The sequence below is a fragment of the Artemia sp. Qi Xiang Cuo genome, chromosome 7 (genome assembly GCF_049724085.1).
Source record: "Artemia sp. Qi Xiang Cuo chromosome 7, ASM4972408v1, whole genome shotgun sequence".
Classification (NCBI taxonomy): Eukaryota; Metazoa; Arthropoda; class Branchiopoda; order Anostraca; family Artemiidae; genus Artemia; species Artemia sp. Qi Xiang Cuo.
This window is the reverse complement of record NC_142800.1, coordinates 68,440,001-68,464,219: the sequence shown is the minus strand read 5'-3', so window position 1 is coordinate 68,464,219 and position 24,219 is coordinate 68,440,001. Positions and strand designations below refer to the sequence as shown.

The 24,219-nt window shown below is 34.0% G+C and overlaps 1 protein-coding gene across 3 annotated transcripts in view; it reads left to right on the top strand.

Annotated features, from left to right (window-relative positions):
* LOC148950634 (xanthine dehydrogenase/oxidase-like) overlaps window positions 1-24,219 on the top strand; it is a 380,805-nt gene that overhangs the window by 100,932 nt on the left and 255,654 nt on the right. For all 3 annotated transcript variants that reach the window (XM_089092522.1, XM_089092520.1, XM_089092521.1), the window contains one exon: window positions 9,152-9,293. In XM_089092522.1, coding sequence (XP_088948648.1) covers window positions 9,152-9,293 — 142 coding nt within the window. The remainder of the gene's footprint in view (window positions 1-9,151; window positions 9,294-24,219) is intronic.

The window sequence follows — 24,219 nt, the reverse complement described above, 5'->3', positions numbered from 1 at the left end:
CCCCCACAACCTTCAGGGCAAGGGTTTTAATTTATGCCCAGGGGACATATAATGTTTTTATAGAAGGTGTTGTCGTAGAAACTTCAAAAAAGCTCATTCGATTGGAAATTCAACGGGCTATTGCGCTTTTTAATAGTCGAAAGTGATTGTAGGGCAACTAGACCCCCCCCCCTCCTATGTCCATCATTCCCCCAAACACATCCAATAAAAATTTTGAAATAGTCATTTTGTTCAGCGTATTTGATTTACAGATAGAAAATACGTTTTTGAGGAGGACACTCCCCAACAACCCTCAGGGCAAGGGTTTTAATTTATATCCTGGGGTATATAAGGTTTTTATAGAAGGCGTTGTCATAGAAACTTCAAAAGGGGCTCATTTAATTGGAAATTCAAAGGGCTAGTGACCTTTTTAATAGTTGAAAGTGATTGGAGGGCACCTAGCCCCCCCCTTCCTACGTCCATCATTCCCCCAAACACATCCAATAAAAATTTTGAGAAAGTCATTTTGTTCAGCGTAGTTGATTTACACATAGAAAATACGTTTTTGAGGAGGACACTCCCCAACAACCCTCAGGGCAAGGGTTTTAAGTTATATCCTGGGGTACATAAGGTTTTTATAGAAGGTATTGTCATAGAAACTTTAAAATGGGCTCATTTAATTGGAAATTCAAAGGGCTAGTGCCCATTTTCATAGTTGAAAGTGATTAGAGGGCAACTAGCCCCTCCCCCCCACGTCGATCATTCACCCAAACACATCCAATGAAAATTTGGAGATAGCCATTTTGATCAGTGTCAGTTATTTCCAGATAGAAAATATGTTTTTGAGGAGGACACTCCCCACAACCCTCAAGGCAAGGGTTTTAAGTTATGCCCAGGGGGCATATAATGTTTTTATAGAAAGCGTTGTCGTAGAAACTTCAAAAAAAGCTCATTCAATTGGAAATTCAACGGGCTAGTGAGCTTTTTAATAGTCGAAAGATATTGGAGGGCAACTTGTCCCCCCCCCCGACGCCCCTCATTCCCCCAAATACATACAAAAAAAATTTTGAGATTGATATTTTGCTCAGCGTAGTTGATTTAAAGACATAAAATATGTTTTTGAGGAGGATACTCCACCAGAGCCCTCAGGGCAAGGGTTCTAAGTTATGTCCTGGGGGCATATAAGGTTTTTATAGAAGATGTTGTCGTAGAAACTTCAGAAAAGGGCTCATTCGATTCGAAATTCAAAGGGATAGTGCCTTTTTTAATACGGCACTTCGTATCGAAGGAGTTGTCGTGGGAACTTCGAAAGGGGCGCATTCTATTGAAAATATAAAGGGTTGATGCCCTTCTTAATTGTCGAAAGTGATTGGAGGGCTACTAATCCCCATTCCACTCCCACCCTCCCATTTGCCCATTATGTTTAAAAACTAAATGTTGCCTCAAGATTAAATCAAAATGCACTGTGATAATGCTAATTCCCAATAAGGCATCTCAGTATCCCAAGAACGACTGAGGGTGTTATATTCAAACTTTCGAGGCTACATCTGCTCTTAAAATTTAACCAAATTAAAATAGTGTAAGTGCATCAAAGATATCAAAGAAAGTAAACAGATTTTTTTGCGAATGGTATCAAGTTTTCCGTTTCAGGTAAACTAGAGGAGGTATGAAACTAAGTTAAACAGTACTATTTGTGTCCAGATTTTTATAATGGTGTATGTTGTTAAAAATTGCTGAAAAATTTTCTCCAGCATACAAATAGCAGGCCAAACTATGAAGTCTTAAAAAACGGAAAGATTTAAAGTGTTATTTTCTTTTTCCCTGAAAAGACTATGTCAATAAAATAAAAATGTCAAATAAAATGTCAAAAAAAACGAACAGAAATTAATTAAATAAACTTTTCCACAAAATAAGTTTTTCAAAGAAAAGTAAAGAACTCCATTAAACAAAAATGAGCAAAAATAAAATAAAATAATCTACCAAGCTCGAAACTACCACAAATCAGCATAGATAAATAACTGAAACCCATAACGAACAGAAATTAAAATAAATAAACCCCTATGCCATCCCAAGGCCAGAACAAAATTTGCACTTTACTGAAAAAAATATAAATATTTTTACTTTTATAACTTTAATAAATCAAATAATTTTAACACTTTGATTACTAAATATCAGTATATGTATATTAAACTGGTTATGCACATTCATTTATATTTTTTCAGTAAAGTGCAAATTTAGTTCTGGCCTTGGGAAGGCATAGGGGTTTTGCGCCCAATTGATGTTAATTTCTGCTCGTTTTGAGTTTGACTCGGTTATTTATTTTAATTTCTGTTCGTTTTGGGTTTCATTTATTTAACGATGTTGATTTGTGATAGTTTCGAGCTTGGTATATTATTTTATTTTATTTTTGCTCATTTTTTGTTCAATGGAGCTCTTTACTTTTCTTTGAAAAACTTATTTGTAGAAAAAGTTTTTTAAATTAATCAAGCAAAAGGAGATGAGAATTGCCCTTTAAAGACCGGCAGTGCTTTTATATGTGTTGTAGAACCAATAAAAATTATCACAATTCACCCAGCCCAACGGTTGACGAGCCAGGAGTACCTTTTTGTACCATATCAGGCTGAAATTTTTTTCGTGGGAAAATAAAAACTAGCAAGATTTTTTCGACAACTCCATTGATGAAGCAAAACAATGTTGTATTTTCTTCACGCTTAGCAGAGGTGGTTTTTGTACCTCCCTAACTTCTGTTGTTGCCACAGTCATGGCAGTTTCAGAAACATAAGAATGCCAGTCTCATCGATATTCCACATAAACTCAGCTTTTAATTGATACTTGTCCTTTAAATTTCATTCACAACAGGGTATTGAAAGACCAGCTTTTTGAAATCATTGGAGATGAGACATTGATTTATTCTTTATACAATGACAAGATAGTTGCACATGTCCCTTTCTTGTTCATAAAAAAATCTACCGATTGTGCTCTAGATACTTCTAAACTTTTCTGATTTCTGTATCGATACTTATTGTACTACTGCGGCTGATCTCCACTACAATTTATGCTGTTAATACTGCCCGACAATTTCAGAAAGTTTTTTTTCGTAACCGTGGGTTTCTAACCATGTCTTTGTGGAGTGATGGCCATTATATATACATATTTCTTGTGCTATATTAATTTTGAAATTTTCTATTTTATGCTTTCAATGTACACTTCTTGAAGGAGGTTAGAATTTTTGGATAATCCTAAAAGAACTTATCTTAATTTTGAAGTACCGTAGCCGTACTCGCAGACTTCCTCCCTTATAAATGTGCTCGGGTTGTATTCTCTCTCATTTTTCTGTTGGAGACTGTGGTCCTCAAGCGTCTCTCGTGTGTCTATTTCTAAGAAAATACGGTCGCAACCAAAGAAATCAAATAATTCTACCCGGGTAATTCTACCCGTGCAGGATTGAATTAAAAAAACACTTGGCTCCCCCCCCCTCCCCCCCCCAAAAAAAAATGTGTGGGTTGACCCATTCCCGATAATGATCCGAAAGAGAAAGCCATCTGGACCAGATGTCTGAGAAAGCGCATTTCAATGCCCAAAATGTATGGGTTATTCTCTCATCATTATTTTAATAGACACGTGATTCGCAACGTCAGATGCAAGCTCCACCGGCGAGGCATGACAATGTTTTGGTGGGTAATGGGCAGGACATGCGCCCTTTGGCTGACTATACTGTAGAGCCTTAATTAAAAAAAAATAAAAAAAAACATCATTCATGTGAATGAAGTTACGTTTATATATATTTAAAGATAAAAAAATACATGGTAGTATTACAATAACGTCATGCATTGTATAAAAGGTGCTTTATAAAAACATTATGTTTCATTAGCATAAAACATGCCTAGAGGATGACCCGAAAAAAAAAACAAGCTAATTGCCTTTTAAGCTATCCTCGGGAGAATCCATGAACTATTTTGAATAAAATCGTGAAGTATCATGGGGGGAGAGGGCATAACGATTTTCGAAATTCCTCGAATGGGCATGGCCCAAAATCCATTGGGAAACAACATGTCCTTATATTACGAAAAAAAAAGTTTTGACATTTATTTTAAGGCTTCATTTAACTAAACAGATTTGCTTTGTATTTCATAAAACCATACAGAGTGATTTTTAATTGCCCATCAATTATTATTAAGAGAAATGGGGATCGGTTCTTAGATAAGGGGCGGTAGATGCCCCAAAGAATACATTTCAATTCCTAAATATCCTAAATATCATTGAGCTTTTAAATAAATATATAATGAATTTTGGGGAAGGGGAGAGGATGGTAGAAATGGATATCTAATTGCACAAGATTGCAGATAATATTTTCGGTCTACGTCTTTATTATTGCTGCTAGGAAGGGGAGGATAATAGTGTCCCCTACGATTACCACTGTGTAATTCTTTTCCTATGTAACATAAAACATCACGTTTACCTGCCTACCCGTACAGAGGAGGGATAAGCGAGGCGGGGGATCATGGGCCTCTCCGAGACATTTCTTGGGGCGGGAGGGTGCTACGGGAATTATGGTTTCAGGGAGTTTAAACGGTAAAAATTTATCTTTTCCCATTTATATTTAATTTTTCAATGCATTTAAACATATGTATAAAAAGTGTCATATTGAAATATCAGAGAACCTATTGTAGTGGCAGTGATAGCCTTAGCTGCATAGAAGATAAAAAATAACGCATATTTTCCATCCATATAAGCAATAATACCCCCTTCCATTCACCCAGAATTATGTAGTTAAAACATTATTTAAGCACTAATTAAACGAAACAACTGTTCATCAAGATTTTGACTAAGTATTCAAGTTTGGCCCAAGATTTTAATTGCAATATAATATTCGAATTATTAAGCAGAAAAAATGAAAAAATCAATAAACTACCAATTAATTTAGAGTTATTATTGATATGTGCAATTTATGAGCAAGAAAGCAGGGGTTTGTGCTGTGGGGCTGGTATCCCACATCAAATGTTTGTTAGGCCTGGGCATGATTTGAAGAACGATCAGAAATTAAACAAAAAAAAATACAATTTTTTCAACTGCAAGTAAGAAGCAATATTTAAACTTAAAACGATCAGAAATTATTTTGTATATGAGGGGGCTAAATCCCTCCTCAACTCCTTGCTCTTTGCGCTAAAGTTTGACTTTTTGTTCCAATTTTTAAGAACGATTGCTGAAACACAGAATATGTGAATTGGGATAGGAAGCTTTTTCAAAGCCTGAAATACTTAAGCATGAAGAGTTAGAGGTTGAGGAGGGGGCATCCTCCTCATATACAGAATAATTTTTGTTCTTTGTAAGTTTTAATATTGCTCGTTATTTTTAGTTGAATTTTTTTTGTTTAATATTATTATGAATGATTTGCTGTTTGCTAAACCTGGGGTTTCTCTGAATATCTGCAATGGAACTTTTGCAACAGAAGTGGCACTTTTCATCCATTTGTGTTTTGACAAAATGATGAAATACCACAGTCATACCAAAGCAAATTTGGAAGATGCGTTGGAGATAGAGACTCGCTTTATTTACCCCTCCCCCTAGCTCTAGTACCCAAGAGATAGTTTTATCACAAATATATGCAAATATTTGTTTTTAGCACTAAATTAATCCTATCTCTGTTATATAAATTGCAGAAACAATATTTGGTCGCAACAGCTACCAAGAAATAAACGGATTGAAGTTAAGTAATGTCTAAGGGGAACTGCGTTGAGATGTTTCTTTGTTCTCAGCAGATGTGCTTTCCAGCAAACACATAACAAAAGTGTTTGTAAATTTTTACTGAAGAGAAATTGAAAAATATACGAACTAGCTTCAAGTTTAGGTGATTTGGGAAGAGGTGAGACTCATCCCGTATAGTCCTTTTAGTTATGCTAGTGACAAGGTAACATTAATGAAAAAAAGAAAATGAAGGATCCTTGTTAATCTTATTCACCAATTAATACTAGCCTGTACCTGAATTTAAACGGGGCCTAGGGGGTTGATGTTGGTTAAAGGGGACGTAAAAAATAATTTGTTAGATAATTCTTTCCCCTAGGCAAATTGGGATTTCATCAGACAAATAACATAACAGTGGTTTTGTGAAAAGTGTTTTGTTTGCCACTTTTTTTTTAGTAGTTAAGCAAAGAGACATGTCAGAAAATATAACTAAGCTATAGCTGGTTTTGAAAGCTAATTTTTAATGCTAGTTACTCCGTGATTTGAATAGGTTGATGATACAGCACTAAAGTACAGAAATGGTTCTCTGATATTTATTTGAATCAAAGTCATAATAAATAAAAGCTCATTTGATAAGGTACAGCTAACCTAGTGAATTTTAAGGCTTGCCTCAGACAAGAAATAGTGCGACTAAAAGTAAATGGCTAATTTAGGGATTTCTACACCCCACTAGAAGTAGGGTAGCTTTGAAGTATTTATTTTAGGACACTTAGTGGCCAGGTCCTTGACATAGATAAGCTTCTGGTAAAATAAAACTTGCTGCCTACTACGAGTCACCCGATAGTCTCGTATCTCAAACGCAGAGGTTCAAAACGCTTTGCCCAGAAAGACCCCTTTCTGACAATCATTAAACAACGACGACTGAAATTCCTGGAGCACACACTATGATGACCACCTGGAGCAAAAACCAGGGATGTTCTTACCAGTAGCCCTTCCCGATATGAAAATGAAGACCGGGTGGGCAGAAAAGAATCTCTGGCAGACATTCAAAAAACATATCAATCCTTGGGGTGGTTTCTGCCAACAAGGACGTTGTTGGGTTAAGGATTGGCCGAAAATTGCAGAAGAGTAAGCTACTAAAAGATCGAAGTAAACTAGGCCAGTCTTCTGATCATCCACTGTTGCCAAGCAGGGTAGGTTTTGTCGGGCTCCCGCAAGAAGTCTCATTGTTTCTTGTCTTCTAACCGCAGACAATTTGAGAAAATTTGCTGTATTTTCATAATGCCGTCTTTTTAAAGATATTTGATTATTAAAGCAACTCCGCAGACAATTTGAGACAATTTGCTGTCTTTCCATACTGCAGCCTTCTCAAAGATAGTTGATTATTAAAGCAAACCCGATTTCTAACAACGATACCTACTAAGCTTCAAACTTAGTGTTTTGTTGTAATATCTTGTTAAAATATATACAAATATTTTTGCAATTACTATTTTTCTCTCTTTACGCAATTTAATGTCTTTTCATGCTTTTGTCTTTTCAAAGATATTTTATTATTAAAGCAACTCTAATTTATAGCCATGATTTCATCTAAACTTCGAATTTTTGGTTTTCTTTATTAAGGTTTTGAATTGTTGTAATCCCTTGTTAAGATATATACAGATATTTTTGCAATTATCGGTTTTTGCTCTCTACACAATTCAATATCTTTTCATATTGAGTCTTCTTAATGATATTTGATTATTGCAGCTAGTCCCTTCTAACAGCAATATAGGGGCTACTAAGCTTCAAACTTTTGGTTTTTCTTTTTTAAGGTTTCGAATTGGTGTAATACTTTGTCAAAATAGAGAATCATCATTTGTAAGAACTGCAAATTTTCGTTTTTTGGGCCATCCTACTGACATTACATAACTGGTTGCGTTCAATGAGGTTTCTTTTTAAGGTTTTTGAATTGCTCTAATCCCTTGTTAACATGCAAACAAATATTTTTGCAATTACCAGTTTATTGCTCTTTACGCAATTTAATGTCTTTTCATACTGTGTCTTTTCAAAGTTATTTGAATATTGAAGCTAACAACGATGTATACTAAGCTTAAAACTTTTGGTTTTCTTTTTTACGGTTTTTGAATTGTTGTAATCCCTTGTCAGAATAGAGAATCATCGTTTGTAATAGTTGCAAATTTTTGATTTTTGGGCCTTCCTACTGAGATAATATAACTTGCTGCGTTCAAACCTGTAAGCTCGATCACATAGCGAGTTGATTTTATCTAACAAAAAAAAACTAATTTTTAAATGTTGAGGTATTTTTCTAGTTTGAATTAAAACATTAAAATGTATTCTCTGATAATAACTTCAGTGATTCTGAAATGAAGTTAAAAAATTTTAATTTTTTTTTCGTGTCTTAAAAAGACATTGATTATATATATAACAAAACAAATCTAGTAAAGATGTTTTTCTAACAACAATTTCTACTAAGCTTCAAACTTTTGGTTTTCTATTTTAAGGTATTTGAATTATTGTAATCCATTGTCAAAATATATACGTATATTTTTGCAATTAACAGTTTTTTTCTCTTTACGCAATAAGCTTCACACTTTTGGTTTTCGTTTTTAAGGTATTTGAATATTTATGCAATTACCATTTTTTGCTCTTTAAACAATTTATTGTAAAGTTTTCCATGCATGAAAATCTCAAATTGTTCCACATAACTGCGGCAACGTCATTGCAATACTGATGTATATAAAAATGACGTCACCATATATTTTTTTTCCAAAATTAAGGGTCTTAATGAATTTTCTCAAACTTCTGACCTATCTAGATCGTCTAGGCTAGATATATATACATATATATATATATATATATATATATATATATATATATATATATATATATATATATATATATATATATATATATATATATATATATATATATATATATGTATATATATATATATATATATATATATATATATATATATATATATATATATATATATATATATATATATATATATATATATATATATATATATATATATATATATATATATATATATATATATATATATATATATATATATATATATATATATATATATATATATATATATATATATATATATATATATATATATATATATATATATATATCTATATATATATATATATATATATATATATATATATATATATATATATATATATATATATATATATATATATATATATATATATATATATATATATATATATATATATATATATATATATATATATATATATATATATATATATATATATATATATATATATATATATATATATATATATATATATATATATATATATATATATATATATATATATATATATATATATATATATATATATATATATATACTAAAGTCGATTCCATTTTACCTTTTTACTGCATTTAATTGTTCAATAAGACATATTAGATACTAACATAACTCCAATTTCTTGTCTTTCAGGTGGAATCTTCTTTGGATCTACAAAATATACAGATTATAGGTAAACGTGTGACTTGGTATAGGCCAAGCTCAATGGAGTCATTGCTATTACTGAAAGACAAAATGCCAGAAGCTAAAATTGTATGTGGTAACTCGGAAGTAGGTAAGAACAGTGTTTGAGAACAGGGGCAGATCAAGAGCAAAATCTTGGGGAGGCCCAATATGACAAGGGCGCCAATGAACAAAATCTTGAGGAGGAGGCGAAATGTGACAAATGTGCCAATATTAGACCAAATTGACAAATTAATTCAAAAAAAGATTATAAATAAGAAAAAACGAAATCAGGGCTTCATAAAAAATCTGGGGGGGGGGGGGTCCCCCGACCCCCAGGATCCGCCACTGTTTTAGCTAACGCAAACTTCTTAGAAACTCCATAGAAATCCCCTAGAAATATAAGTTTTGGCTCAGTCACCAAGTAACTCATATTCTAAGCATCCGTAAGTCTACATCGTATTGTTTCATGTTAGAGTTTCTCAGAATCTGCAAAATCAAATTTGATTCCTCTTTAACAAGAATTAAATTTAAATTTGTAATAAACCTACAGACGACGCGTTTTTACGTCAGCTATAATCGTCAGCCACATATAAAAGAATTTTAAAAAGAAGAAATTAAAATTAGCGATTTCTTGCCAGAAAATGGAAATAAATGGTGATTAAAGAGCGACTCTTGTCAATGAAGCTTGAAACCTTAAAAAAATATAATTTCGATAACAATATATACGTACGTCTTTAGAATCTGGTTGTATGCTGATTCTAAGGATGCACAGTTCATGAATTTAAATTTGTTTGCTATTTAACGTAAGAAAATTTGCACAAACAGGATGTTATCTTGATAATAATTTTACCACGAAATTCCACTTATATGGGAAAACTTAAGACGCAGATTTCGAGTAGATTTGGATTATTACATCCCTTTGTTTTTGAGAATTGTGATAGAAAGTTCATCTTAAGTGTAAAGTGGGGAGATTTGATGGGAGAGAGAGAGTAGAAGAATGGGAAATATTTATTTAGGAGAATCCTATTTTGTTATGAAACTTAATTCCCTATTCGTAAACCTTTGTTTATGATGTGTTTTTTCGCAAAAACTAAACTTAAGTATACATGACAGGGAGTTGAAGGGGTCCCCCGTACACTTAACATAATTCTCAACGTAATATTAAAGATGAACTTCTTCTTCTTCTATTTAACAGCAGGCGGGCTTTTCAGTATAACTATTTAGCCCTTTTCCTTTTGCTTCACTCTGTGGGCTACAGAGCTACTGGCTTGATTGCCTCATATTTATTAGATATATTCCGATATCTTTCAGCAGATCTTTCGACTCTAGGAGTTCAAATATAAGATGATAGATGTCGATTTCTATGCTCTGTGTGCAGGTGCAGTTGGCTAGGCTCTTGGCTGATAGTGGGATTTTGTGGTGTTTGAAGTATTTTAACAGTTTACAAAGCAAGGTATGTTGTGCAGACGTCAGCATATTACATTCAAATAGGCAATGGTCAATTGTTTCATTATTCATATTACAATGCCTGCAAAGAGGGGACAGGGGAAATGAACCACTTGAATTAGAAAGCTTATATGAGAATGAAGGAAATTTAGTCCATTTGTTCCAGAACGTATTCTATTATAAATTTTGGAAAGATACTTATTGGGAAAGGGGGAAAGGATAGGATTAATCTTATTAAAATTAATATCTCATAACCTCCATCGGTAAATATCTCTAATTGGGATTGGTCTCCCACTTGGCTGGTCAATATTTACAGCAGTTTTTGCTATTTCATCAACCTGATGATTACCACTTATGCCAGAGTGGCTAGGAATGTACTGAAAGTAAGTTTTTATGCCACTTGAAGCAAGATTATCAATAGTACTGAGACAATGATAAGCGTCAATGTCCAACTTATATTGAGGAGCTGAGGCCAGTAACTCAAGGCTTGATAAAGAGTCGGAATAGATGATAATATTATTCAAATTTGCAATCAAAGGTTGGTTTTGCTTAAGGTGTTCTAATGCCATGATTATGGCATTTAACTCAGCAGACATTATAGATAAATTATTAAATAATCTCTCTCCCATTGCAATTTTCAGATGAGGAAGAAAAACACCACTTGCAACTTTCTCATCCATTTTTGACCCATCAACAAATATTTGGAAGTGATTTTTATAGGTAATTGTATTAAGTTCTGCAAATTTTTTCTGGACAAAAGCAATGGGGGTTAAATCTTTATTCCATTTTGAAAATTCAGTATTTATTATGGGAAATGACCAAGTCCATGGAGGGGATTGGGGGAAAGTAGGTGCAATAGATTTTGCTGGTACAGGAAACTTCTGTTGAATATTGGCATACTCATCTGCAATACCTCTATACATGACTGGATTTCTTAACCAATTATGTAATGTGTGTGAGCTATTTGATTCAATTTTCGTAAGATGTTTTATCAAGAGAAAGCTACGTCTCTCCCTTATTGTTGTTAATCCACTCTCCATAAGCAGAAACTTGGTGCTTGTGGGTTTCCTAAGACCAAATATGAGACGTATTATATCATTTTGTGTTGTTTCAATTTTTTGCATCTGGGTCTTTGCACATGCACCATAGACAATGAGCCCATAGTCAATATGGGGTCTTATATGTGATTTATAAAACTGGAGTAAGGTTTTCTCCTTACAACCCCAGGGTGTGGAAAGAAGTCTTTTTAGTATATTTGCTTTTCTATAACATTTTTTTATTGTGTTTGAAATGTGGAGGTGGAAATTAAGTTTTTGGTCAAGCATGAGACCTAGGTAATTAATATTATTATCTTCTGGAATAGTTGTTTTATTTAGAGTTAGTTTTGCATTAACATGGTTTCGCTTCCGGTGAAATTGGATTATTTTTGACTTGGTGGGTGCAATGGGTAAATCTGAATGTTGAGAGAATTTTTCAAACTGGAAAAGTGACTTTTGCAGATTTGACTGTGCTATCTGAAAGGTGTTGCCAGATGACCATAGCACCAGATCATCAGCATATTGTAGATTCGTGTGGGGTAGGTTCATGTCCCAGAGATATAGGGCAAAAAGGAGGCAACTGAGGACTGCTCCCTGAGGTAGGCCTTTGGAAATTGTCTTTTGGGGTGAAGAGGCTGAACCAACACAAACAATGAAACTTCGCACTTCTATGAAGGATTTAATAAAGGATACTAGCTTAGGAGGTACTCCGAGGTTTGCAAGTTTATTTAAAAGGATTTGGTGGTTCACATTGTCATAAGCTCCTTCAAAATCTAGGAAAGCTGCCACTAGGATATTATTTTTTGAGAAAGATTCATTTATTGCATTTGTTAGCAAAATGAAAGCATCTGTTGAGGAGTGGTATTTCCTGAATCCAGTTTGAGTGTGTGGGATCATGTTATTTTTCTCAACAAACCAGAGGAGTCTGTGATAAATCATTTTCTCCATTATTTTCCCCATCACAGGTGTAATCATTATGGGCCTATAAGACTCAGGGTTATCTTTTGGTTTATTTTTGTTTAGGATTGGTAGGAGGGACGAACATTTCCATATATTGGGGAACCTAGAAGATGCCCAAGCGTGATTATAACAATTTAGCAGTTCTTGTTTGTATGAAGGTGTGAGATTCTTTATCCATGTAGGGTGTATATTGTCATAGCTACTGCTAGTTTTGGACCTAATATGATGTATTGCATTATTCAATTCCTGGATTGAAAATGGATTAGTTATGTACTCGGATCCTGGGCGTGGTTGGTAACTAAGGTTCATAGGAATTGTGGACAGTTTGCTTTGATTATTTGATGTTAGCTTATTAACAAAAAGAGTTGCAAATAGGTTAGCCTTTTCATTATCATTGTCATAATGTGTATTATTATGTATAAGCTCATACAGGAGTGGGTTGGGAGAAGTCTTTTTTCCACATATGTGGCTTATGACTTTATGTATAATTGGCTCATTTGTTTCTCTGGAGAGATTATTTGCAAAATTATTCCAGTATTTATATTTAGCATCTATTATAGTCCTTTTTAGATTAGATTCTGCTTGTAATTTTTTTAAATATGTAGTAGGTGTTTGTTTATTTATGAATTCTTTCCTAGCTGCCTTTTTTATCCTCCATTTATTTAGGCACTCATTTTTCCACCATACTTTAGGAATTTGTTTATGGACTGTTTTCTTATGTGTTGTCCTGGGGGTAGCATGATTAGCTGTATTTATTAGTAAATATGTCAACGCTTCAGCATGTGTGTCAACTGTTGTGTTAGAAATGCATGAACTTATGGTGAAACTTGTAATTTCATCATTTAGCTTATTTTGGAAAATAGACCAATTTGCTTTAGTGTTGATATATTTGGATGTATGAGATAAAGTTTCAGCAGGTTCATTTAGGGAGCAAACTATAGCAAAGTGGTCTGTACATAGACTATCAATTTTATTTATGTAAATTTTGTTCAAAAAATTTAAAGACACAATTTGTAGGTCAATTGTGGAGAAATTGCCACTTTTGGGGTTGAAATAAGTATTCAGGTTTGGAGGGGTAGCAACAACTAATTCATTATTATTTGAAGTCATATGCTCAATAAATTTACCAGCTTTATTTGCAGGTTTATTCCCCCACAAAAGGCTGTGGGCATTGAAATCACCACAAATAATGATATTTTTTAACATATTAGAATTATTTATATAATTAAAGAAATCCTTGGCATCTGTAGTTTGGCCATTAGGGTTATAAAAGCTTATTATGTAGGTTTTTAAATTATTCAGCCAAACACTTATACCAATTACATCAACATCATTTTCAAAATCTGGAAAATTGATGCCACAAAATTTTATATTATTATTAACTAATAAAGCTACACCACCTCCTTTTCTCTCTGAAGATCTATCCTTTCTCAGAATAGTATATCCCAGAGACTTAATTTGTTGATTTTGGGTTAAATGAGTTTCCTGGAGGCAAGCAATATTAATTGAATTATTATTCATAAATGATATTAGTTCATTTAGCTTATTTTCTGTGAGTGATCTTACATTCCATTGGAGTATTGATAAATGTTATGTTGTTGATTTATTCTTCATATGACTGTGTATCAATGTTCAGCTTTGTTAACAGTAAAGCAAGATCTTTTTTTGCTTGAATGAGCATATCATCTGGGATGTAGATTTTTGCCAATTCTGCAATAATTTTTGTTTTCTGTAGTGGATGTATGTTCATGCCCTGAACTGCATTACAGTTTTGAATGAATAAGCATATATTTGGGGATTGCATTTTTGGTAGTGCATCCTGTTTGTTGGTTAAGGGATTGATTCCTGGTAGTGTTTCTGGTTTGTTTCTTCTTGGGAGGGAGGGCCAGGCTGGCCTCATCTCACTAGAACAGAAGGCTTGTTGGCGTGGGGATTCCTTCTGATAAGGATTTCAGCTAGGTTGACTAGAAGATGGGGTTTTATATGGGGTACTTGATGCAGTGGGGTCATTCGACTGAGGGGGGTTGGTTGGTTTTATTACAGTCTTTATTTGGTATCGTTGGGCAGCATTTGCTTCCATTGCTGCAAAGGGGTATGGGATGGCCTTCTCTGTTGATATTTGGAGTGTTAGAGCTCTTTTCTTGTATGCAGGGCATAATGATTTATTTGTAGATTCATGTGGGCCTTTGCAATTGATGCATGTAGGCTGAGTGTTATTGCAAGGTGTCAGCTCTTTAGGATGGAAAGATTTACAATTACTACACTCTTGGAGAATTTCATTGCATTTGTTTGTTGTGTGTCCCAGTTTGAAACACTTCTGACACTGAAAAGGCTTAGGTTTGTATTCCTTGTGTGGTTTGATTTGCCCAAATAGGAATAATTTTTCTGGGATATCAATTTTATCCTTCAGTGTGAATAAGAAGGATCTACTAGTTTTTAGGCCATTAGAGTTGGGTTTTCCAAGTTGGGTAACATCTTCAACTGGGATTGTGTTTCCAGCCCTATCTGAAAGGCCTTCTTTTAACTCCTGAGTAGATATCTCTGGGGGAACATTGTAAACAACTATTTTTGTTGGTGATTGTTTTGGGTTCCAATTAGATGCAATAATTGGGTTATTCAGAAGGGATTTAAGGTTAATTATTGTATCTGCTGATTTCTGCTCTTCTACAGCTATTAGCAGAGATCCATCACGGTTAATGTTAAGAGAAAACATTGATTTTAGCAGTTTAAAAATTGCAACTCTTAGTGCAGATATCATTTTTATGTCTCCTGGGGGATTGGTAATAATTTTAAGTTAGATTCCTAAATGTTTGGTGGGAGGATCTTGGGCAGGGAGGGGGGAAATGCTTGCTATTGGGGAGATTTTTGTCCTTTTTTTTGAACTTCTAGAGAGGACCTCTTGAAACCCATTGTCATCTATGGTTACATTAGCCCCTACACTTATCATTGTCCTATACTCCAAATTGGAGCTATCATTAGAACTTTGAGATAACGTGCTTGACCAGCCAGGATGGGTATCTTTCGCTATGACACTTTCACTGGAATTTGATTTGGGATCTGGGGGGACTTTTTTTTTGGAGGACTTCTAATCATCGCCTATTGGAAAAAGCTTTAAACACAGAAATAAAACTAAAACAAGAAGGGAAAATAGATGATATCAAACCGTCTGCACTATACTATGGGGGAGGATAAACACCACAGTATAGCCCTGAGGATGTCTTGAGCAGAGTTGGTTTGGTACAACTGCTGATTAGAATAGATAAAAATCACAAGAAAATATATTTCGATTTTCTTAAAAGGTTGCTGCTGCGCTGAACATAATTTGAATAAACAAAATATTGTTCTTCTTCCAGCAGCGTCATCTCATTCTGAACTAAGTTGGCCCCTTAAAGTGGCCTGATCACAGCTGTTTAAGAGCAACATTCCTTCACAGTGGTTAGCATAGGCCTCTCCCAAAATCAACTAATAATAGAAGGAAGCAATTTAAAAGAGTTTTTTTAATGAATTTAGATGAATACAGAGAGCTTAAAATTACTGGAAAGTAATTCACAGTTTTATTGCAACACTGAGAATCGACGAGGTCTTATTTTTCCAAGAATACCAACCATAGCCACGAAATCCCACGAATTAACACAGTTTTTTTTTAACTAAACATCAACATCAGATCGCTGAGCCTTTCATCGCCCATTGTAGATCTTAAATAAGTTTTAATCAGGCTTAGTGTAGAAAAGAATCTCATTACTAGCCGTTGCGATAGGCAGAGTAATGAAGATTAGTATAATTTTAAAAACTTCAGAATACGCTATCGATATTGCCTTCAAACAATCGTGAAGTTCTAAGAGATCTTTTGGCCTAGAGTCGAAAAACTAGGTCTACCACCTGCAGAGGTGGTAGACCTCTCCCGAGGTCGTGGCCTCAAACACAGAGGTCGTGGCCTCAAACACAGAGGTTGTGGTAAAAAAAAAAGATTCTGCTAGACAGGATGTAAATTCAAATTCAAGTGTCTGGAGACTGATTGCGAGTCCGTGGGCCTGAGCTGTCTATTCCCCGTCACAATATGTTTTTATAATTGATGCAACGACCAAAATACAGTTGTATCTACTCAGTACTTTGTTCACTGATCAATATCAGTTTGCCAATTTTGTAGTTTATGATTTCTCCAGCTGAAGAACAGTTATGCCAGTGGCTTTCTGAGCATTAACCAACTGTTGGTAGCTTGTATTGTTATTCGTGATAAAAGAATACAGCTCATGAAGAATGGAGAAGAAAGTTGCAATTCGTCTCAAGTTCTAAATGCAATCACTCAACACAAGGTTGAGTCTATGAGCATGGCAGTGAATGTAAATTGCATCCGGCACAACAGCTTTAATTTTGGCTTAAATACATGAAAAGTGGTCGATCTTGACACTGGCTAGGTATGTTCAGAGAAAAAAGGGGAAAACGATCAATTTAGCCCTCTTTGTGGATATCAAACAGTAAATTTAACCCCCCCCCCCAATCAAAAATTTTCTTGGACTGACACCAATTGATAGGTCTCTTATTTGTCTTGCTTTTTTCATATTTTTTTCACCTTTTTTATAAGTTGGTTCAAGCTAAGTCCCCCCTCCCCCGATGGTAAGGCCTTTCGATTTTGAAGTAGAATTATTTGATCTTTGATTGTTAGTACAATTTCTTTTTAACTGTCTTATTAACAAACCTTGCCGTTTTTTCATATTCTCGTTTTGTTGTAATCTTTGGTATGAGATTAGGAACCGTCTTTTAGGATTTCCATTGATTCTTTGTATCGTCCTTTTTTAGGATATATTTTTCTTTTCTTTCCTGAAATCACAAAAAAATAACTGGTCTGAAATTCTCACTTTGAATGTCTCAAAATTCAAGAAGATAAATTTCAAGACAATTCAAGAAACAAAATTCATGAAATAATTACTTTGAATGAAATCGAATTTCAAATTTAACGCGTTAACTGGAGCCAAAAAAGCACAAGGATCTTACAAAATCCCATGAGATCTGTTTTCTGATAACAATTGAATAAAAAACAAGTTTTTTTATTGAAAGTAAGGAGCGACATTAAAATTTGAAACGAGCAGAAATTATTCCGTATATGGAAGGGACTGCCCCCTCCTCAACGCCTTGCACTTTGCGCTAAAGTTTGAATCTTTGTAGCAATTCTATTTGTTAAAACAATAAACAACTTTAACCTACATAGCAAGGCGTTGAGGATGACACAACCCCTTCCATATACGGAGTCTTTTCTGTTCGTTTGAAGTTTTAATGTCGCTCCTTACTGTCAGTTAAATAAACTTGTTTTTTTATTTAATTTCTGAGTGTTTATGAACTAATGAGGCTTTGATTTTGGCTCACCGTACATGAATAATTAAAATGAAATTTGTATATTACTTTTACTTTTTTGGCTAAATGGCTTTCTCGAAATTTTGATCTGACGTAACTTACGAAATAACTTACGTAATGAACTTCTATATTTGTATATTTTTATTACGTAAATGAGGGGTTCTCCCCTTATTCAATACCTCGCTCTTTACGCTAAAATTCGAATTTTGTTCTAATTCCTTAAGAATGACCCCTGAATCACAAAGGTCGTTTAATCAGAATAGATAGCTTTTTTGAAAGTACTAAAACAAACTTTAGCGTAAAGAATGAGGTATTGACTAGGAGGAGAACTCCTAATATACGTAATAATTTCTGTTCATTTTAAGTTTTAACATTGCTCCTTACTTTCAGTTGAAAAAACTTTTTTTTATTATTTCTGATCGTTCTTTAAATAATGCTGGGATATCCGGTGGCCCCCGTAATAAAAATGTCCCTTCCCCATGACAACATCCTCCATGGAAAGATCCTCCCGCGTACTCCCCTTCTGACCAGAAGAAATCCCTCCTAAAAACGTCAGCGTACTTCCAAGTAACATATACTATATGTAAATAATGGGCAAAGGTCATAACTTGGAGCCCTTCCCCCGGGGACTGTAGGGGATTAAGTCCTCCTCAAAGACATATTTATTAGGTTGTCGACTATGCTGAACAAAATGGCTATCTCAAAACATTTGATCAGGTGACTGTAGAAAAAATGAGCGTGGGAGGGGGTCTAGTTGCCCTCCAATTTTTTTGGCTACTTAAAAAGGACACTAAAACTTTTAATTTCTGCTCAAATGAGCCCTCTTGGAATATCTTATGACCACTGGATCGTTACGATCACCCCAGGGAAAAAAAATAAAAATAAACACGCATCCGTGATCTTTCTTTTGGCAAAAAATGCAGAATTCCACATTTTGCAGGAGTTTGAAACCTCTACAGTAGGGTTCACTGATACGATGAATATTATGGTTCGATTTTCATTAAAATTCAATCAATTTTAGAGGGAGCTTCCCCCTTTTTTCAAAAATAAGAGAAAATTTTTTGAGGTTCGTAACTTTTGATGGGTAATACTAAACTTGACGAAATATTGTATGTAACTTGATGTATGTAACATGGAACATGTAAACTTGATGTAACTTGATGAATATCTGAAATCAGCATGAAAATCCGATTCTTTTGATGTATCTACTGGTATCAAAATTCCGTTTTCTTGGAGTTTTAGTTACTATTAGTAGAAGTGACCCTATAACTCAGAACGGGGCACCAAATATGGGCCTAGAGTCCCTAGGGAGAACACGTTGTTAATGGGGTCAATGACCTCTTTTTCCAAGGTCGATTTATTTGTTGTTGTTTTGGGCAAGTGCACGCTCTCAGTGAATGTCAAACACCTGTGCTGTCGACCTCAATTCACCTATCGTGAATCAATAATTCCCCTTAGAAACAACAAATTAATTTCCCCTTTCGTGACAGATCAATCAACCAATGACATCATCTGTCAGACTATAAAAATTTTCGCATAGAAAAGATTCTCCAGGAATAGATCCAAGTCTTTAATGTCTTTGCCTCGGAAACAACGCTTTTGGTCGAACTCCAAAGGATATTAAAAGCCAAAGGCCATGGAAACAATTCTCCAAGAAACATCTTAGCGATGAATTGTTTTAGCGCGGGAATCAGGTTTCTTATTAATTTGAAATGCATTAGCGCAGAGATGCCAAAAACAAAAGGAACACGCTGAATTACGGTTAGGGATTATTTGGGCGAAACTGTTTTAGACAGGTTATGGAACTATTTCGGCGAAACAGTTAGAGACATTTTAAAAGATGATTTTTGAAGAGATTTTAGAAGAGAATTTAATGGTGAAACTCTGTGGTCGTTATAATAAACAAGTTTAATTTGAACAGTTTTGTGAGGTCCTCTAACCCAACCCCAAAGGGTTACAATCCTCCTACCCCAACCCCCAAGGAAGCCCCCCGTCCTCAAAGGCCCCCCCCGCTCCCAAAGGGCCACCGGCGCCCCCAAAGGCCCACCCAGACCTCCAAAGGCCATCCCCGGGCCCCCCAAAGGCCCATCGAGCTCCCAAAGGACCAACGGTCTCCCAAAGGCCCTCCACCGGTCCCCAAATGTCCCCCAGGCCCCCAACTGTCCCCCCGGACCCCCAAAGGCCCTCCCTGTGCCACAAAGGCCCCCGGGGCCCAAAGGGCCCCTCCCCCCTTTGGCCCCCCAAAGGGGCCCCTCTCCCTCCATCTCCTCCCTCCTCCCCCTTCCCTTCCCCTCCTCCCCCTCCCCTCCTCCTCCTCCCCTCCTCCTCCTCCCTCCTCCTCCTCCCCCTCCCCTCCTCCCCTCCCGTTCCATCCCCCATTTTTTATACTTTTTTTGTGCATTGAGACACAGAACGACCCCCTCCCCCCGGCCCCTCCCCCCTCCAAAGGTCTGATTTTTCAAAGTTCATTTTGAATTTCCTTAGTTGAAATGCAAGATTTGGAATATTTAAGTATTTTTTTCTATTGGTTTACAATGTAAAAGTTAAATTTTATTGATTTTACAAATTTAATTTTGAATTTCTTTCTTTGAAATGAAAGAGTTGGAATATTTAAGTAGTGTTTGGTTGTGGTTTACCTTGTCACAGTTACATTTTCTTGATTTTTCAAAGTTCATTTTGTATTTCTTTCATTGAAATGCTAGAGTTTGAATTTTTCTTTTGTTTGTGTTTTAACATTTCAGTGTTATATCCTCTGTATTTATAAAATTTCATTTTGAATTTCTTACGGATATAATCCAGTTTGTGAATATTTCAGTATGGTGATATTGGATATGACATTATCACAGTTTCTTCCACAGATTTGTTAAAAGTACATTTCGTATATCCCTCGCATAATTGCTCGATTTGTACTATTTCAGCAGTGGGCGGATGAGGTTTACAGAGAATCTGCTAAATTTCCATAAAAATCCAAATATAAATTGGAATTTTTTTCTTTGAATTGCAATATTTGGAATATTTATCCATTGTGTTATCGTGTTTTAAAGTTTCCCTTTTACATTTTCTGGTTTTTTATATTCTCATTTGAATTTCTTTCATTGAAATGCAAGAGTTGGAATATTTAAGATGTGTTTTGCTATGTTTTACCTTGTCACAGTTACATTTTCTTGATTTTTCAAAGTTTATTTTGAATTTCCTTCCTTGAAATGCAAGAGTTGGAATATTTCAGTAGTGTTTGGTTGTGGTTTACCGTGTCACAGTTACATTTTCTTGATTTTTAAAAGTTCATATAGAAGTTCTTTTTTTGTAATGCAAGAGTTGGAATATTTCAGTAGTGTTTGTTTATGGTTTACCTTGTCAGAGTTACATTTTGCTGATTTTTCAAAGTTCATTTTGAATTTCTTATATTGAAATGCAAGAGTTGGAATATTTCAGTAGTGTTTGGTTGTGGTTTACCTTGTCACAGTTAAATTTTCATGATGTTTCAAATTTCAATTTGAATTTATTTCATTTAAATTAAAGAGTTGGAATATTTAATTAGTTTATTTTTTTGTGTTACATTATCAAAGATATATTTAATTGATTTTTAAATGTTAATTTTTAATTTATTTCGTTGAAATGAAAGAGCTGGAATATTTAATTAGTGTGTTGTTATAGTTTACCCTGTCAAAGTTACATTAACTTAAATTTTCATAGTTCATTTTGAATATCTTTTTTTGAAATGCAAGAGTTGTAATAGTTCAGTAGTTTTATGTTGTAGTTTAACCTGTCAAAGTTACATTCCCGTTATTTATCAATGTTTATTTCGAATTTTTTTTGTTGAAATGAAAGAGTTGAAATATTTTAGTTGTGTTTGTATGTGGTTTACCTTGTCACAGTTACAGTAACATAATTTTTAAAAATTCATTTTTAATTTCTTACTTTGAAATGCAAGAGTTGGTATGTTTCAAGAGTGGGTTGTCGTTGTTTAACTTATCACAACTACATTATATTGATTTATCGAAGTTCATTTTTGAATTTATTTCGTTGAAATGCACGAGTTGGATTATTTCAGATGTGTTTCGTTGTGGTTTACCTTGTCACAGTTACATTTTATTGATTTTTAAAAGTTCATTTTGAATTTATTTCTTTGATATTCAAGAGTTTGAATTTTTGAGATGTGATTGGCTGTGTTGTACCTTGTCTCAGTTACATTTTCATGTTTTTTCAAAGTTCATTTTGAATTTCTTTCGTTGAAATGAAAGATTTGGAATATTTCAGTAGTGTTTGGTTATGGATTACCTTGTCACAGTTACATTTTCTTTATTTTTCAAAGTTCATTTTGAATTTCTTTCGTTGAAATGCAAGAGTTGGAATATTTCAGTAGTGTTTGGTTGTGGTTTACTGTGTCACAGTTACATTTTCTTGATTTTTCAAAGCTTATTTCGAATGTCTGTCTTTGAAATGCAAGAGTTGGAATATTTTAGTCGTGTTTTGTTGTGGTTTACCTTGTCACAGTTAAATTACCTTTATTTTTCAAAGTTCATTTGAATTTATTTCGTTGAAATGCAAGAGTTGGAATATTTCACTAGTGTTTGGTTGTGGTTCACCTTGTCACAGTTACATTCTCTTGATTTTTCAAAGTTTATTTTGAATTTCTCTCTTTGAAATACAAGAGTTGGAATATTTCAGTTGTGTTTGGTTGTGGTTTACCTTGTCAGGGTTACATTTTCATAATTTTTCAAAGTTCATTTTGGATTTCCTTCGTTGAAATGCAAGAGTTGAAATATTTCAGTTGTGTTTGGTAGTGGTTTACCTTGTCCCAATTACATCTTCTTGATTTTTCAAATTTTGTCTTGTATTTCTTTCTTTTAAAAATAAGATATGGAATATTTCAGTAGAGTTTCGTAGTGGTGTATCGTGTCAGTCTTACATTTTCGTGATTTTTCATAGTTAATTTAGAATTTATTTCGTTGAAATGCAAGAGTTTGAATATTTTGGTAGTGTTTGGTTGTGGTTTTCCTTGTCAAATTTAGATTTTCTTGATTTTTCAATGTTCATTTCGAATTTATTTCGTCGAAATGCAAGAGTTGGAATATTTCAGTAGTGTTTGGTTGTGGTTTACCTTGTCACAGTTACATTTTCTTGATTTTTCAAAGTTTATTTTGAATATTTTTCGTTGAAATGCAAGAGTTGGAATATTTCAGTAAAGTTTGGTTGTGGTTTACCTTGTCAGAGTTACATTTTCTTAATTTTTCAAAGTTCATTTTGAATTTCTTTCGTTGAAATGCAAGAGTTGGAATATTTCAGTAGTGTTTCGTTGTGGTTTACCGTGTCACACTAACACTTTATTGATGTTTCAAAGTTCATTTAGAATTTCTTTCATTGAAATGAAAGAGTTGGAATATTTTAGTAGTGTTTGGTTGTTGTTTACCATGTCACATTTAAATTTTCTTGATTTTTCAAATTTCAGTTTTAATTTATTTAGCTGAAATGCAAGAGTTGTAATATTTCACTAGTGTTTCGTTGTGGTTTACCCTGTCAGAGTTAGTTTCTCTTGTCTGCTCATTTATAATGGCTATTGAATTCCGCTTTAATGGTTTTGTTGGTATTTTTGTGTTGCGTTTCGGAGTGTAGTTCCCTGTAACACGATCTTGTGCCTGTTTCTTCATTTATCATTTCGTTCAACTTTCGTATTTATTATAGATCTGGACTATTTCAGTAGTGTTTGGTCGTGGTTTACCTTGTCAAAGTTACATTTTCTTGATTTTTCAAAGTTCATTTTGAATTTCTTTCATTGAAATGCAAGAGTTGGAATATTTCAGGAGTGTTTGGTAGTGGTTTACCTTGTCAGAGTTAAATTTTATGGATTTTTAAAAGTTCATTTTAAATTTCCTTCCTTGAAATGCAAGAGTTGGAATATTACAGTAGTGTGTGATTGTGGTTTACAGTCTCACAGTTACATTTTCCTGATTTTTCAAAGTTCATTTAGAATTTCTTACATTGAACTGCAAGAGTTGGAATATTCCAATAGTGTATGGTTATGGTTTACCGTGTCAAAGTTACATGATGCTGATTTTCCAAAGTTTATTTTGAATTTCTTTCATTTAAATTCAAGAGACGGAATTTATAAGTAGTGTTTTTTTTTTGTTTACCATGTCACAGTTACATATTCATGATTTTTAAAATTTCATTTTGAATTTAATTCATTTAAATGCAATAGTTGTAATATTTCAGTAGTGTGTGGTTGTGGTTTACCTTGTCACA